A 15,466-nucleotide genomic window follows, 5' to 3' on the forward strand; every position below is an offset into this window, starting at 1 on the left:
TTGGGGGTAGGGTGTTAGCGTGGATAGAGGATTGGTTGTCAAATAGGAGGCAAAGAGTGGGGGTCAACGGGTGCTATTCGGATTGGCGGATGGTGACTAGTGGAGTGCCCCAGGGGTCGGTGCTGGGGCCTCAGCTTTTTACCATTTATATAGATGATCTGGAGGAGGGAACCGAGTGTAGAGTATCAAAATTTGCTGATGACACCAAGATTGGGGGAACGGCAAATTGTGCGGAGGGGGTGGAGAGTCTGCAGAAGGATCTAGATAGGCTGGGCGAATGGGCCAGGAAATGGCAAATGGAATTTAATGTTGGCAAGTGTGAGGTGGTCCACTTTGGTAGGAAGAATGGTAGGAAGGACTATTACCTACGGGGCGAAAAACTGCAGCAGGCGACGGTGCAGAAGGACCTCGGGGTCCTTGTGCATGAGTCGCAAAAACCCAGCTTGCAGGTGCAGCAGGTGGTCAGGAAGGCGAATGGGATGCTGGCCTTCATAGCGAGGGGGATTGAATATAAAAGTAGGGAGGTCTTGCTGCAGCTGTATAGGGCATTGGTGAGGCCGCAGCTGGAGTACTGTGTGCAGTTTTGGGCGCCGCACCTGCGCAAAGATATTTTGGCCTTGGAGGGAGTGCAGAGGAGGTTTACTAGGCTGATACCGGAGTTGAGGGGGTTGAGCTATGAGGAGAGGCTGAATAAACTAGGCTTGTACTCGTTAGAGTTTAGAAGAATGAGGGGAGATCTCATTGAGACGTATAAGATGATGAATGGGATGGATAGGATAGAGGTGGAAAGACTCTTCCCGCTCAAAAAAGACAGTAGGACTAGGGGGCACAGCCTCAAGATAAAAGGGGGGCGGTTTAGAACGGAGTTGAGGAGGAACTTCTTCACTCAAAGGGTGGTGAATCTCTGGAATTCTCTGCCCGTTGAAGTGGTGGAGGCTGCCTCGCTAAATATTTTTAAGACGCGGGTTGATGGGTTTTTGATAGGAGAGGGGATTAAGGGTTATGGGGAGAGGGCGGGAAAGTGGAACTGAGCGGCGACAGATCAGCCATGATCTTATTGAATGGCGGGACAGGCTCGAAGGGCTGGATGGCCTACTCCTGCTCCTATTTCTTATGTTCTTATGTTCTTATGTTCTTATGTTCTTATGTTTAGGTGAAGTAATCAGCCATGGCAACAACTGATCTGTTGGTGGATTTACAAGATGATTTGGTGTCAGATGATACCTCAAATGCAATTGGACAACTCAAACTCTCTCCATTGGATGAAAAACCCTGGCCTACAGATTGTGATGGTGACTTAAAGTCAGGTTAGTAATGACAGTGCTTGGGTTTCTGCATAGGAGCAGAAGCTCTAAACACTGAGCTCCCATCCTTGTAACAATACTGAACTCTTAACTATCGCCAGAGCTCATCGTGAGCCATTCACAACTGACCTAAAGGCATGAGAGAAATCACCAGGTGGACATTCTCCCCATACTACTCAAGTTGATTTTTCTAATAAATTCTCCAAGACTTAACCATTTGGCAGAAATTAACACTTTAAATTGTAAATTCAGAAAAATTATTAATGATAGAAAAGTAACATGATAAAAAGAATTTTTAAAAAAGTTTCAGCCAACAACAAGAGGAGAAAGCTTAACTTCAACAATGAAACCGATTTCTCACAACTTCCCTTGGTTGATCAAAGACATGAAATGATCACACACAACGTGGAAACCATGCTAACAAAAATGGCTTTACTTTTATACGTGTAAGCCAACCTTAGCCAAGTTGTTGGAATTAGCTAATTGGTCTATAATTTGTCAATAAATTAACCCCATTGATTTTACCAATTTACACATATTGTCTTATCCTTAAGCTAATGCCTTCTTTTAAGCTATATCTCTTGTCTTGAATTAGCCTGTATTGAACAATAATTAGCTAGCTTACCTGTTAGCGTCTCCTGATGTCTTGGTACAAAACCCAACTGAAGAATGGGACAGCCTGAATAAGGCCTTAATCATTATCCACCTAATGTATCTTGCTCAAGGTCATAATATGTTTGTGAGCCGCACACTTTATCTTACCACACTGGCTGGGAAGACAATTTTTTACAATTCTCATGGTTTAAAGTTGATGTGTATGTTAGTTATGTGTAATTATAATATTGTGAGTTTTGTGCTACAGATTATGATCAGTCTTCCTAATATATCTATTGATTACTTATTCTTTAATTGTCTCACTATTAAAGCTCTTTGTTTGACCAATCCGGCTGGTTTTTGATAATGCAGGAACTGGTTTAGTTTTGAAATGTCTTCTAGATTAATTCAAAATGGCCTCTAACCATGTTAGTTTATCATGCTAAGAAACATATTGATTCAGATTGCAAAAATGGTCGTCGCACTCAGACTATTGAATTTTGAAACCATTAACACTATATCCATCATATACACCCCCAAACTGTTGCCTGACCTCAATCTGTCCAAACCATCATCCCCATTTACCACCTGCTGAGATCCACAATCTAACATCAAAATGAAATACCCCAACATGGACCACAGTCTCACCTTGCGTTTAGCCCAGGTCCAGGCTTGCAGGTTCAACCAGAACAAATTAAATTCACAGCTCATCGCAGCAGGTCTGGCAGCATCTGTGAGGAGAGAAAAGAGCTGATGTTTTGAGTCCAGATGACTCTTTCTCAAAGCTCTTTTGATTTCAGATTCCATCATCCACAATAATTTACTTTTATCTAGTGCACAAAACCTACCCTACCACCCATATAGTCACTTAACAGTCCCAGCTTGTATGCCAAATCCAGAACTTCCCCTCTCATGCTTAAACCTGTCATATCGTGGGCTTTATCTGCAATAACTGAGAGGTTCTGTAGTTTATGATACTATCACTTGTTTGCCTCCGGCTGTTGTCAATTGGGGCAAGATTTCAAGTGGTGTCTAACTAAATAATGCCTGTATTTGGCAATTCATTCTTTATAAATTCTAATACTAGATTAGCAACCATCCAATGGTCTGGACACCTAAACATACACAGGAACATGGACCATTTTTGTGATGTCACAACAATCATGGGAGTTTTTTTAACCGTGTGATGTATGTGTCTCTGGCAAGATCAGCGTTTATTGCCCAACCCTAATTGTCTTTGAATTGAGCCAGTTGTTAAGCCATCTCCAAGGACAGTTAAAAATTAAGCACATTGCTGTGGGTCTGGAATCACATGTAGGCCAAACCAGGTAAGGATGGCACGTTTCAATCACTAAAGGACATCAGTGAACCAGATGGGTTGTCACATTTGACAATGGTCTCATGGTTGCCATTACTGACACTAGCATTAAAATTCCAGCAGCTGCCATTGTGGGATTTGCGCCCTTGTCCTGAGAGCATTAACCTGGGTTTCTGGATTATTAATCCAGTGACAACATCTCCCTATTAGTCTTCCCTGTTGGCCAATATCTTTGAGTTTACTAGGAACTACGAAGCATTAATGTTGATTTTGTGCTGCTGGTGTGATTGTTACTCAGCTGCTTTGGGTAGGGTAGAAGTTTCAACACCTTTTAGCTTGAAAGAGTGAAGGCAATTTCGTACAGAAACTGGCAGATCCCATCTGAAACAGCAGAGCCAACACGCTAAACGCTGCTTCACTTGCCCTAGACCACCCAAAAGCAGAGTTCTATACAGCCTGATTCGAGAGTCACCATACAAACATGGTAGATATCCACCTGTGGGAAGTGGTGGGGATTATTTCTAGGATGTTGAGAACGACACAGCTCGAGTGGCTTCCTGCACTAGCATATATTGAACCTTCTGAAGTCCACAGTCAAAACGCCCTCCTCAAAGAATACCATCTGCTGATTACTAATAAAGTGTTCCCACTGACAAGGAACCTTAAAACTCATGCACTATTCTGAAATCTCAGAGTCCCTACACACTCTACGCCCTTCAAACTGATGACAGCCCACCTCTTTATGACATTCCCTCTGGTTGATGTGGATAGTGAAGAATGAATCAAATTGTGATCTGGGCATCCAAGTCACCACCATCCACAGACTGACCTGTCTGAGATCCATTCTTGGTGGGATCACAACCATTCACACTGTATCAGCTATTGAATGGGTTGTCACCCCCAGCATCAAACTATAACTGCTGTTCCACCAATACAAATGAAAAAAAACAATCATGAGACTGTTCATAAGCAAGAGTCTAAGTCCAACAGAAGTAATAAAATGATCTGAGAAAGTTGAAGGGTTTCAGGGCATGTTGTTTAAAAATAATTATAATTATATTATTATAATTATATTAATATATATCAATATAATATGTTAATAAAATTATAATATTATTATAACATATTATAGTTATATTAATATATATAACATAACATATATAAATATAATTATAATGATTCTTTAAACAACATGCCCTGAAACCCTTCAACTTTCTCAGATCATTTTATTACTTCTGTTGGACATAGATTCTTATAATTATATTATCAATATAATAATATAAGCTCTCTCCTATCAGCTTGTGTTCTTATACATGCTCTGGAAGGTGTTGGGTAAGGTCTGAGTGTCAACACATGCTGGCATTCCAGTTGATAAAGCAAATTAAATGAAAGGAAATATGTACAGATTGTAATCGAGAGCAATGAATTCGATAAATGTAACCTTCTCAGTGGTCAGACATAGCAATCATCAAATGTCAGACAGTTATTGAGAGTTTTGGAGCAATTTTCTAAGTCTTCAAAGATTTTTGTATAATTTAACCCACTTTTTACTTCAATTCTTAATCTTAGTCTTCAATGTTGATTTATTAAAATGTTTGAAGACATTGTGGCACCTAGTGGAAATTCTTTTTGATTGCTTCACTATTTGCACCTGTTTAACATGTGAATTGGGGATGACCAAATGTCATTTATCAAAATTGTAAAATTTAATTTGATCTTTAATTTTGCCCTCCTGAATTATGTTCCAGCCTGTAAAATTGACAGAACCCATATCATCCCCCGTTGAGTTTGTTTGAAGCATTTCTCAGCCCAGATTACACATTTGGCCTTTGGCTCAGAAGAGCAGAGAGGAGGATTTAATCTATTGTGACATCGCCTGTGTGTAACCATCCCCGATTGGTTGCTGTGGTTGTTAGTCAGCCTTGGCGACCAATCCCATTCTGACTCAATCACCCTAAGCTATCGCCTGCTCACAGTAGAATGCCTTTTGACTGTGTATGTTGTTCCTTTCTGCGCAAATTCGTCACATCTGAGGGGAAACTAGGTAAGGAAAGTCATCTAATCTAACTTAACTGATGCCTTGTGAGAGCCCAATAACAAAATTAAGATTTTAGCTTTGTACTTGAAACAATATTAAGGCCTCTGAAGATCAGCTGTTTTGAGGAACCTGACTGGGAATAACTTGATTGTGGCTATGGAGGCATGCAAAGCCATTCATTTCAACTTTACTGAGCAAGGTAAGTTACATTGCCTGGCACTCAAACTGTAGTTTCAATAAAGTAATAGGAAAACCAGGTTTTCCAGTGGGCTAAGGACACAATTCTGGGTAGCACTGAGGCATCATGCATCTGAATGAAAGGTCACTGGTTCAAGTTAACTGATCCAGCTGCTCCTGAATGTCCTGCAGGCAGGCTTGAGAGATGACTATCTGGGCTGCTCACCTTTGTTTCCTGCACAGGACCCATGTGTGTTATACTGGATGAAAGCCAGATTAATTCAGCTGCAAGCCTGTACTGACTGAGCTCAGGACACTGAAGGCTACAGGTACCCAGAGGCAACAAAATATGTCACCTGGAGGACAGTAAGGATTGGGAGTTATTTTTAGAACTTGCTGTCCTGATATTTACACTCAGTGTGAATGTTAATGCAGAAGACCAAAAGCACATCTACCATGTCCCATCCAGACAGCTTGGGTGGAATTTTACAGCCCCTCCCACCAGGGGAATCTTCCAGACCCGTCAAAGATGGAGTTTTGAACGGCTCGCTCTATTTTCTGGCCCTGCCTCTGTCACAACAGGGCCATAAAATTCTGCTAATTAACCAGGAAAAGTTAATATAGAAAAAGGCCATTCAGCCCATCATGTCTGATCTGGCCAGTGAAAATGTGGCTTATACCACTGACTCCACTTTTACATGAAGATTTGGTAGACCCCAGCAAGAACTTGCAGCTAGGAACCATTTGGTAAGGTGAATAATGAGCCTTAAGGTAAAGATGTGGGGTGAAATTCTCCCAATAAAGTTCAAAGTGTCAAATTCACTTTTTTTCAAAATATATCTCCCACATTTTGTGAAGTGCAGAGTGCACTGGCAAGAATCACACTGAAAAGTTGTGGGCAGTGCCTATTCCCACTAGAGAGGCCAGCAGCATAGCACTGAGTGGGTCACTGTGCACATGCCAATCTGTCAGTGCTGAGATCAGCATATGTATGGTAACCCTGCACTGCTGGTCTCCTGATCGCTGGACATTGGAGACCAGGCTGCCACTGTCAAACTTGCAATGTCTGGCAGTAGCTCTTCCTTACTCCTACCTACTGGGGAGCCCCAATGCCAAACCCCACCCCCCCTCCATCACTCCAGTGGTGACTGGCTGCCAGTACCTTGCACATGGGGGGCTATTGTCAACCCCACTGGAATGAAACACTTCTGGTGGGGGGGTACTTCTAGCGGGCCTAGACACTTCAGTCCTGGGCTCATTAATTACGTGTGAAATATATTGTAATGAGTATATGCGTAATTTATTCATCACCATCAGCTCTGGCTCTGCTCACCCGACCTCCCCAACCCTCCCCTCTGCTGCCAATGTCACCCTAGCTCTGAACATTAGCAGTAAAAGAGTTTGGTAACAAGTTTGAGAGAGCTCTGAAGAGTAATTACAGCAAATGTTTTTCATTTCTTGAAAATAATTTGTATTTTGCTAACCCACTGCAGCTGTGATTATCACAACTCCTTGCTTTGCTTTATTCAAAAGCATTCATAAACAGCCATTTGTCAAATTTTATGGCACAGGTGGCCATTCAGCCCGTGTTTTTATTAACTCATTGAAAGAGCTATCCAATTGGTTATCTCCCTTCTCTTTTCCCTGGTTCTTCCTTTTAGAAATCTGCAGCAAGATTTATTTATTTGTCTGCGACCCATAAATCTCTAAAACAGTGGCTGCTTCCAAATTCTTGCAGAAACAAAAAGGCATGTTTTGTAATAACCATCGTGTGAGTGAATGTGTTTCTCTATCTCTGTCCTGCCACTTTTGAAATAAGAAATTAAAATAGCGCCCATCAAACTATACTTCAGGTTACAAAGTTCATATTCTAGTTTATTATGAAATCATTTATGATGAATCATTAAGTACAGTTCTAGGCTAAGGAAAGACACACTTGAGTTGTTACATTGAGAATCATACTGCTGAATGCTGAGAAATGGTCCACATATATTTGCTGATAAAGAAGGTGCAAATATTGTACTTTTATAAGCTGACAAACTAACAACATTGGGCAAAATATCAGTTGCGGTTGGATGGGTGGAATCAGGCAGCGGTGGGATTGTTTGGGGGTTTGGTTGGCTGTATAGGGAGATGTGTGTGATGGTTGAGTTACATTGTTAATCAGCAAGTATATCAAAGATTAAACAGTGTAACAATTCAAGGATAGTTATCTCGTCCAAGTCTCCCAACCTGAGATCTGTTCAGTGTCCCAGGTAGTGAAATTTGTCATGTTAGAAGTTTAAACATTCAGGTAATTACAATCCTTGTATAAATGTCAAGACCTCTGAGTCCCAAAGGACAACAGTGGCAGACCCGTCAACTTGCGCTTCTGTAAGCATCGGGAGGTCTGACCCAAAACATCTAACACATTTTCTATCTTTTAAGTTCAAACTTCAAAGAAATGAATATCGAAGAGGGAGAAAACGAAGGGACTTTCCAGAAATACTTACTACAGATGTTTTTAGCTTTTTAAATGGTAGTTGGATTCACCCTGATTTTACTTAACTGGCACCTAGCTGCACTTTGTTCCATATAGAAGCTATCCTTGAAGACATCCTAAGAAAACACACCCCATGTGTACGTTAATGTGGGGGGGAAGGGGGAGTGGAAAATTAAGCAGACAGAAATCTGATTAGCATGTATGGACATTAACTGTTTGTTTGTTTAATTTTAACCAGGTAAAGAAGAATACTCACCTGAAATTGTTGATCCTCCCGCTGATTTGAAGTGGGATGATCCATACTATGACATTGCAAGACGCCAAATTGTGGAGATAGCAGGTAGGCCTATAAAATAATCCTGAACTATAATTACCATCTAGTTGTTCAGAATAGAATTAGGGAGGGGGATAAGAAAAAGAACCACTCCAAATGAAACATTTTTGAGAGAGCTGCTTGTGCGTGTCAGGTCTGTAGTATTAAAATGAAGGAATATTATTTTCTATGAGCTCTTACTCTAGTTGTTTCTATTCATGGAAAATGAATTCTTAAAGTTACCGCTTATCTCTGCTTCTCCTTAAACAGATTTTAAATTCCCTAATGGATTTCTTGTTGACTGTCTCATCAGAATATAGAATCCCTACAGTACAGAAGAGGCTGTTTGGGCCATTGAATCTGCTCTGACTCTCTTACCCAGGCCCTCTTCCCCCACCCTGTCTCCTGTAACTCCATGCTTATGACTAATCCATCTAACCTACACATTTTTGGACACTAAGGGGCAATTTAGAATGGCCAATCCACCTAACTTGCACATCTTTGCAAGTAGAAGGAAACCGGAGCACCCAGAAGAAATCCACACAGACACAGGGAGAACTTGAAAACTCGACACACAGTGACTCAAGGCCGGAATTGAATTTGGGTCCCTGGAGCTCTGAGGCAACAGTGCTAACCACTGTGCCGCCATTATGCTGATTGCTTCTCGTTATGCTTTCCTTGCAAGGGGAAATGCTCTCGCTCTCTATCCACTCTGAAAATCTTATAGCCTTCTTATTGGATCACCCCCTCACCTTCTGCTGGTGTTCCAATTTATCCCTAAGTGTACTGAGAATGGAGGATGTGGAAATCTGTCTTCTTGCTCTTAAACCAATTACCACTCTCCAAATATTTATTTGGTTAATGAGGTATTTCATGCAGGCAGAAACCATCACCATGTCTGTAGTGTCTCCTGACTAAATTGCAGTTGTTCCCATGTCTTCATTCTTCCCCTCTTGTAGAATGTGAAGTCATGAAAGGATTTGGATCTTGATGAGCAGTTTGATAGGCTCTGATGTGAACCGTGCCTCCGTGGCAGTAGCTATCTACTGTTTGTCCTTTTTGGAAGAAGGTTTTGATTGACTCTGAACCCATACATTGAAAGGAGTGGGACACACTCAGACTCACTGGATGCTGGTATCTCACTGGATATTGCCCCAGAATTCAAAGCTAGACTGGGCTACTGTCGCCAGTAATACCTGGTGTGAGATTCAAACCTTTCTCATTAATTGAAATGCTACCACTTGGAGGAACGATCCTTCAATCTGGTTGTTGAATAATCTACGCTGGTAGACTTTCTGTTCATTTGATGTTGTTTACTCATTGTCTCCTATTTGGTCACACCAACCTTTTACCATGTGATGAGGAGGAGGCTGAGTCTTGTCCTTTGTGGTTCAGTGTGTTGTGCCAGACTGATGCTGTAAGAGCACTGTTTTCTTTCCTGTCAGGTTTTTATACCACAAGAGTCTTACGTACACAGCATTTTCATATTTTTCAAAGTTCATGAAAACCTTACTTCTTTTGTTGAGGAAGTGTTGTGGAACTGATCAGTAATTTGCTGAAGTGCTTGTGTCAAATCAGTATATTGCATTTCTTTTGGTTTTGTATGGAGGAAATAACTACACAGGATTGTACAGGACAAAAACCAACCATTGGGTCTAGTTGGTCTGTAATGCTGTCAGAGCTTCCTCCAAGCCTATTTCATTTAACCCTTTCATTATATCCTTCTATCCACTCCCTGCTTAGCTTGCTTCCCCATAACTGTATCATTGCCTTAACTACCATGTATTTGTTGACATCAAGATTTGTTCCCCACTTCAAAATGAAACAATTTTCCATTGCTCCTGTGCACTGTTTTCCACAAGCAAGCATGTTTTTAAATATAGTGAACTCTTGTGTAAATGCCTCTGTAGTTGTGGCAGTGGAGCAGCAGCATCTCGAGGCATTACAGTACTGGATAGCTGATGGCGGGGTGGTGTGTGTGTTGCGTGTGTGTGTGTGTTGCGTGTGTGTGTGTGTTGCGTGTGTGTGTGTGTTGCGTGTGTGTGTGTGTTGCGTGTGTGTGTGTGTTGCGTGTGTGTGTGTGTTGCGTGTGTGTGTGTGTTGCGTGTGTGTGTGTGTTGCGTGTGTGTGTGTGTTGCGTGTGTGTGTGTGTTGCGTGTGTGTGTGTGTTGCGTGTGTGTGTGTGTTGCGTGTGTGTGTGTGTTGCGTGTGTGTGTGTGTTGCGTGTGTGTGTGTGTTGCGTGTGTGTGTGTGTTGCGTGTGTGTGTGTGTTGCGTGTGTGTGTGTGTTGCGTGTGTGTGTGTGTTGCGTGTGTGTGTGTTGCGTGTGTGTGTGTGTTGCGTGTGTGTGTGTGTTGCGTGTGTGTGTGTGTGTTGCGTGTGTGTGTGTGTGTGTTGCGTGTGTGTGTGTGTGTGTTGCGTGTGTGTGTGTGTGTGTTGCGTGTGTGTGTGTGTGTTGCGTGTGTGTGTTGCGTGTGTGTGTTGCGTGTGTGTGTTGCGTGTGTGTGTTGCGTGTGTGTGTTGCGTGTGTGTGTTGCGTGTGTGTGTTGCGTGTGTGTGTTGCGTGTGTGTGTTGCGTGTGTGTGTTGCGTGTGTGTGTTGCGTGTGTGTGTGTGTGTGGAGGAGGACACAGCACATGGGTGGAATCAGAGTAGTAGGACATTGAGATGGGAGTTGGTCTTTGATTTTGACAGCTTTATAGATTAACCAAAGCATTAAGAAACTCTTTTGATGATTGAGTGTGAGATTAAAAAGGAAAATTAATCCATAGAACTGCATATTTCCAGAATTTTCTGTTTTGATGTGTGACTTTGAAAGGTTCACTTTCCTGTGGAAGGACCAGTGCTTTAGTTCTGACTAGTTTGCAGGAGAAAGCACTGGTTTGTGTTAAATAAGCTGACTCATCCTATCTATTCCTACAGGGGATGATAACTTTGGCAGGAAGGTGATAGTGTTCAGTGCCTGTCGGATGCCTCCCAGTTACCAGATGGACCACTCCCTGCTGCTTAAGTGAGTTTGCCAATAGATATGCCTTGTCCTTTAGTCTTGTAAAACTCCACTTCCTTAAAGTGCATCTTGATTTTTCTCCCTCCTTATTTTGTTGAAAGCACAAGGTGCACTTTAACAACTAAGGTATCGGGAGGTAAAGCATTCTTCGTAGAACATAGAAAAAATACAATACAAACAGGCCTTTCGGCCCACAAGTTGCGCCAATGATATCCATACCTACTAGGCTTACCTATAACCCTGTTAAGTCCCATGTACTCATCCAGAAGTCTTTTGAAAGACCCTATCAAATTTGCCTCCACCACCACCGACGGCAGCTGATTCCACTCACCCACCACCCTCTGATTGAAAAACTTACCCCTGATATCTCCTCTGTACCTACTCCCCAGCACCTTAAACCTGTGCCCTCTCGTAGCAACCACTCCAGCTCTTGGAAAAAGCCTTTAAGAATCCACCCGATCTATACCTCTCAACATCTTATACACTTCTATTAGGTAACCTCTCATCCTTCGTCTCCAAGGAGAAAAGACCGAGCTCCTTCAACCTACCCTCATAAAGCATGCCACCCGATCCAGGCAACATCCTTGTAAATCTCCTCTGCACCCTTTCAATAGCTTCCACATCCTTCCTGTAATGATTAAGGATACGCAGCATGGCTTTGTCAAGGGGAAGTCTTGCCTTACGAATCTGGTAGAATTCTTTGAGGAGGTGACAAAAATGGTTGACGAAGGACGAGCCGTTGATGTTGTCTATATGGATTTCAGTAAGGCATTTGACAAAGTCCCTCATGGTAGGTTGGTACAGAAGATTAAAGCTCATGGGATATGTGGTCAGGTATCTAGATGGGTAGAGAACTGACTTGCAAAGAGGAGTCAGAGAGTAGTTGTGGAGGGGTCTTTTTCTAGCTGGAGGTCTGTCACTAGTGGTGTGCCGCAGGGCTCGGTACTGGGACCTCTTCTCTTTGTAGTGTATATAAATGATTTGGAAGAGGGAGTAGGTGGTGTGATCAGCAAATTTGCTGATGACACCAAGATGGCTGGATTGGCGGGCAGTGAGGAGCAGTGTCTGGCAATACAGCGGGATACTGATAGGCTGGTTGATTGGGCAGATACATGGCAAATGGAGTTTAATCCACATAAATGTGAGGTGATGCATTTTGGCCAGAATAATGTAGGGGGAAGTTATATGATAAAGGGTAAGCCTGTAAGGAGTATAGAGTCGCAGCGAGACCTGGGGGTGCAAGTGCACAAGTCTTTGAAGGTGGCAGTGCAAGTGGAGAGTGTGGTGAAGAAAGCCTATGGTATGTTAGCCTTTATAGGAAGGGGTATAGAATATAAGAGCTGGAGTCTAATGTTGCAGTTGTACAGAACGTTGGTTAGGCCGCATTTGGAGTACTGCGTACAGTTCTGGTCGCCTTACTACCAGAAGGACGTGGAGACTCTGGAGAGAGTGCAGAGGAGGTTTACCAGGATGTTGCCTGGTATGGAAGGACTGGGGTATGAGGAAAGATTGAAGAAATTGGGGCTGTTTTCCCTTGAAAGATGCCAACTGAGGGGGATCTAATAGAGGTATATAAGATTATGAAGGGTATAGATAGAGTAAACAGAGGTAAGCTATTTCCTATAATAGAGTCACATAGGACAAGGGGCCATGGACTTAAGGTGAGGGGGCAGAGGTACAACACAGATATTAGAGGGAGGTATTTCACACAGAGGGTAGTGGGGGTATGGAATGCTCTGCCAAGTAAGATGGTGGAAGCAAACACGCTAGAGTCCTTTAAGAGTGACTTAGACAGGCACATGACTGAGTTGGAGATGGGTGGATATAGGAGAACCTTTAATTAAGGGTCATTAGCATTGGGGCGTCCCTGGTAATGTAAATGGGTATAGTATGATAATAATGTTTTTCTCTTTTCATTCACAGGTTTTAAGTCAGTCCACCTCGTGTCCAACGAGGGGCATACACGCGATGGGTCGTACTGGGGCTGCTCTTGGTTGTTCGAGATTGGCCTAGTGCTTCATGTCGTTAGTGTGTGCCCAAACTGGACCAGATACTGGGCAAGACGACAGCTCAGTGACTATCGCTGATTGCTGTGCAGACACATGGATTTGGGCCGGTGTCTGTGGGAGTTTGCGCATTCTCCCTGTGCTTGCGTGGGTTTTCTCCGGGTGCTCCAGTTTCCTCCCACACCCCAAAGATGTGCTGTTAGGCTGATTGGCAGGAATAAATTGTCCCTAAATCAGTTTTCCCTCAATCTGGATGGCCATAAAACACTAGATAGGGGTCATGGGTAGAGAGGTGTTGTTGTGATGGCAGCGTGGGCTCGTTGGGCCGAAGGGCCTGTTTCCCAGGCTGATTTTGTTCTTTGACACGACCAGAACTGAGCACAGTATTCCAAGAGAGGTCTGACTAGGATCTTATAAAGCTGCAGCATTATCTCCCGACTCCTAAACCTCAGTCCCTCGATTGAAGAAGGCTAGTACACCATACGCCTTCTTAACCACATCCTCTACCTGCGAGGCCAATTTGAGAGTCCTATGGACCCGGACCCCAAGGTCCTTCTGATCCTCTGCACCTCTAAGAGTCTTACCCTTGATGTTATACTCCTTCATCCCATTTGACCTGCCAAAATGGACCACTACACGTTTATCCAGGTTGAAGTCCATCTGCTACTTCTCCACCCAGCCTTGCATCCTATCTATGTCACACTGCAAACATACAACAACTTCTGACATCCCTCCAAACTATCCACAACACCACCGTGTCGTCAGCAAACTTACCAACCCATCCCTCCACTTCCTCATCCAGGTCATTTATGAAAATTACAAACAGCAAGGGTTTCAGAACAGATCGCTGGGGCACTCCACTGGTGACCAAGCTCCATGCAGAAAAAGACCCACCTACAACCACTCTCTGCCTTCTGCGGGCAAGCCAGTTCTGGATCCACAATGCAACAGCCCCTTGGATTCCATGCCCTCTCACTTTCTCAAGAAGTCTTGCATGGGGACCTTATCAAACGCCTTGCTGAAGTCCATATAAATCACATCTACCGCTCTTCCTTCGTCAATGTATTTAGTCACAATTTCAAAGAACTCAACCAGGCTCATAAGGCACGATCTGCCTTTGAAAAAACTTTGCTGACTACTATTGAGCATACTAAAATTCCCTAAATATTCATAAATCCTGTCCCTCAGAATCTTCTCCATCAACTTACCAACCACTGAGGTTAGACTCACCGGTCGGTAATTTCCTGGGCTATCCCTATTCACTTTCTTGAATATAGGGACCACGTCTGCAATCGTCCGATCCTCCGGAATCTCTCCCATCTCCATTGACGATGCAAATATCATCACCAGAGGTTCTGCAATCTCTTCCCTGGCCTCCCACAGTAACCTGGGGTACATCCCATCCGGTCCCAGCAATTTATCTATTATTTATTTATCTATCTTCATCTGATAACAACCTAGTCGGCTCTCCGTATGACCAAGTACCTGATGTAAAGCTGAATTTGTGCGTGGATTGGTACAAGTCACAGCCAGTTCCTTTCAGAGAGCATTACATTCAGGAACAAGTAGAATTTTCAGGTCAAATTCAACTTTAATGAAACTTATTGTTGGAAGAGCTTCAAAATGGACTTTACCCCCACACATGCGGTGATATAAAACAAACCCAGCACAATATCTTGGCAGCATTCTTGCTGTTGTTTGCTGCCCACTGCAGCATGTACAGACTAAGGTAAGTTGAACTGTAACTCACACCTCACTTGCCTTGGGTTCACCTGTGCATAATGGCTGCTTGAGTGTGTGTGTTACTCAGCCTCCATCATAAGTCAACAGTGAGGAGACCCTGCAGGGAAGAGGAGTGAGTAGTGTTACAAGATTGACTGTCTCATAAAGTTGAACTTGTGGCAATGTGGTGGATATGATATTGTTGTGCTAACCTGCCCAGTAATCCAGTGCTTTGACTAATCAGTGAGTGTGCATTATTGAACTGAATCTGAGTCAGCAGCTAGTTTGCTCATAGCTGGCTTCCCTGATTCCTTCCTGGTTGCCTGATTAATTTGAGGAGAGAAGTTTGAATTCCTTTGAGAATGCCCGCTGGAGTAATTGGCACACAGGCAGATAGTGGCTCACACGGAAGAAATAAAAGCCCCAATCATTATTGCCCAGGCAGTCAGATGAATGCTCTATCTTCAATTCTCAAAGGTTAGTTTTGGCCAGTATTTCCTGTGCCAG

The 15,466-nt window shown here is 43.1% G+C and overlaps 1 protein-coding gene across 1 annotated transcript in view; it reads left to right on the forward strand.

Annotated features, from left to right (window-relative positions):
- arhgap1 (Rho GTPase activating protein 1) overlaps positions 1-15,466 on the forward strand; it is a 53,116-nt gene that overhangs the window by 16,119 nt on the left and 21,531 nt on the right. The window contains exons 2-4 of the mRNA XM_080190503.1: positions 1,154-1,307; positions 8,152-8,253; positions 11,147-11,234. Coding sequence (XP_080046629.1) covers positions 1,169-1,307; positions 8,152-8,253; positions 11,147-11,234 — 329 coding nt within the window. The 5' untranslated portion in view covers positions 1,154-1,168. The remainder of the gene's footprint in view (positions 1-1,153; positions 1,308-8,151; positions 8,254-11,146; positions 11,235-15,466) is intronic.

This window comes from Carcharhinus amblyrhynchos, chromosome 6, assembly GCF_965287045.1.
Source record: "Carcharhinus amblyrhynchos chromosome 6, sCarAmb.v2.hapA, whole genome shotgun sequence".
In the NCBI taxonomy this organism is placed as follows: Eukaryota; Metazoa; Chordata; class Chondrichthyes; order Carcharhiniformes; family Carcharhinidae; genus Carcharhinus; species Carcharhinus amblyrhynchos.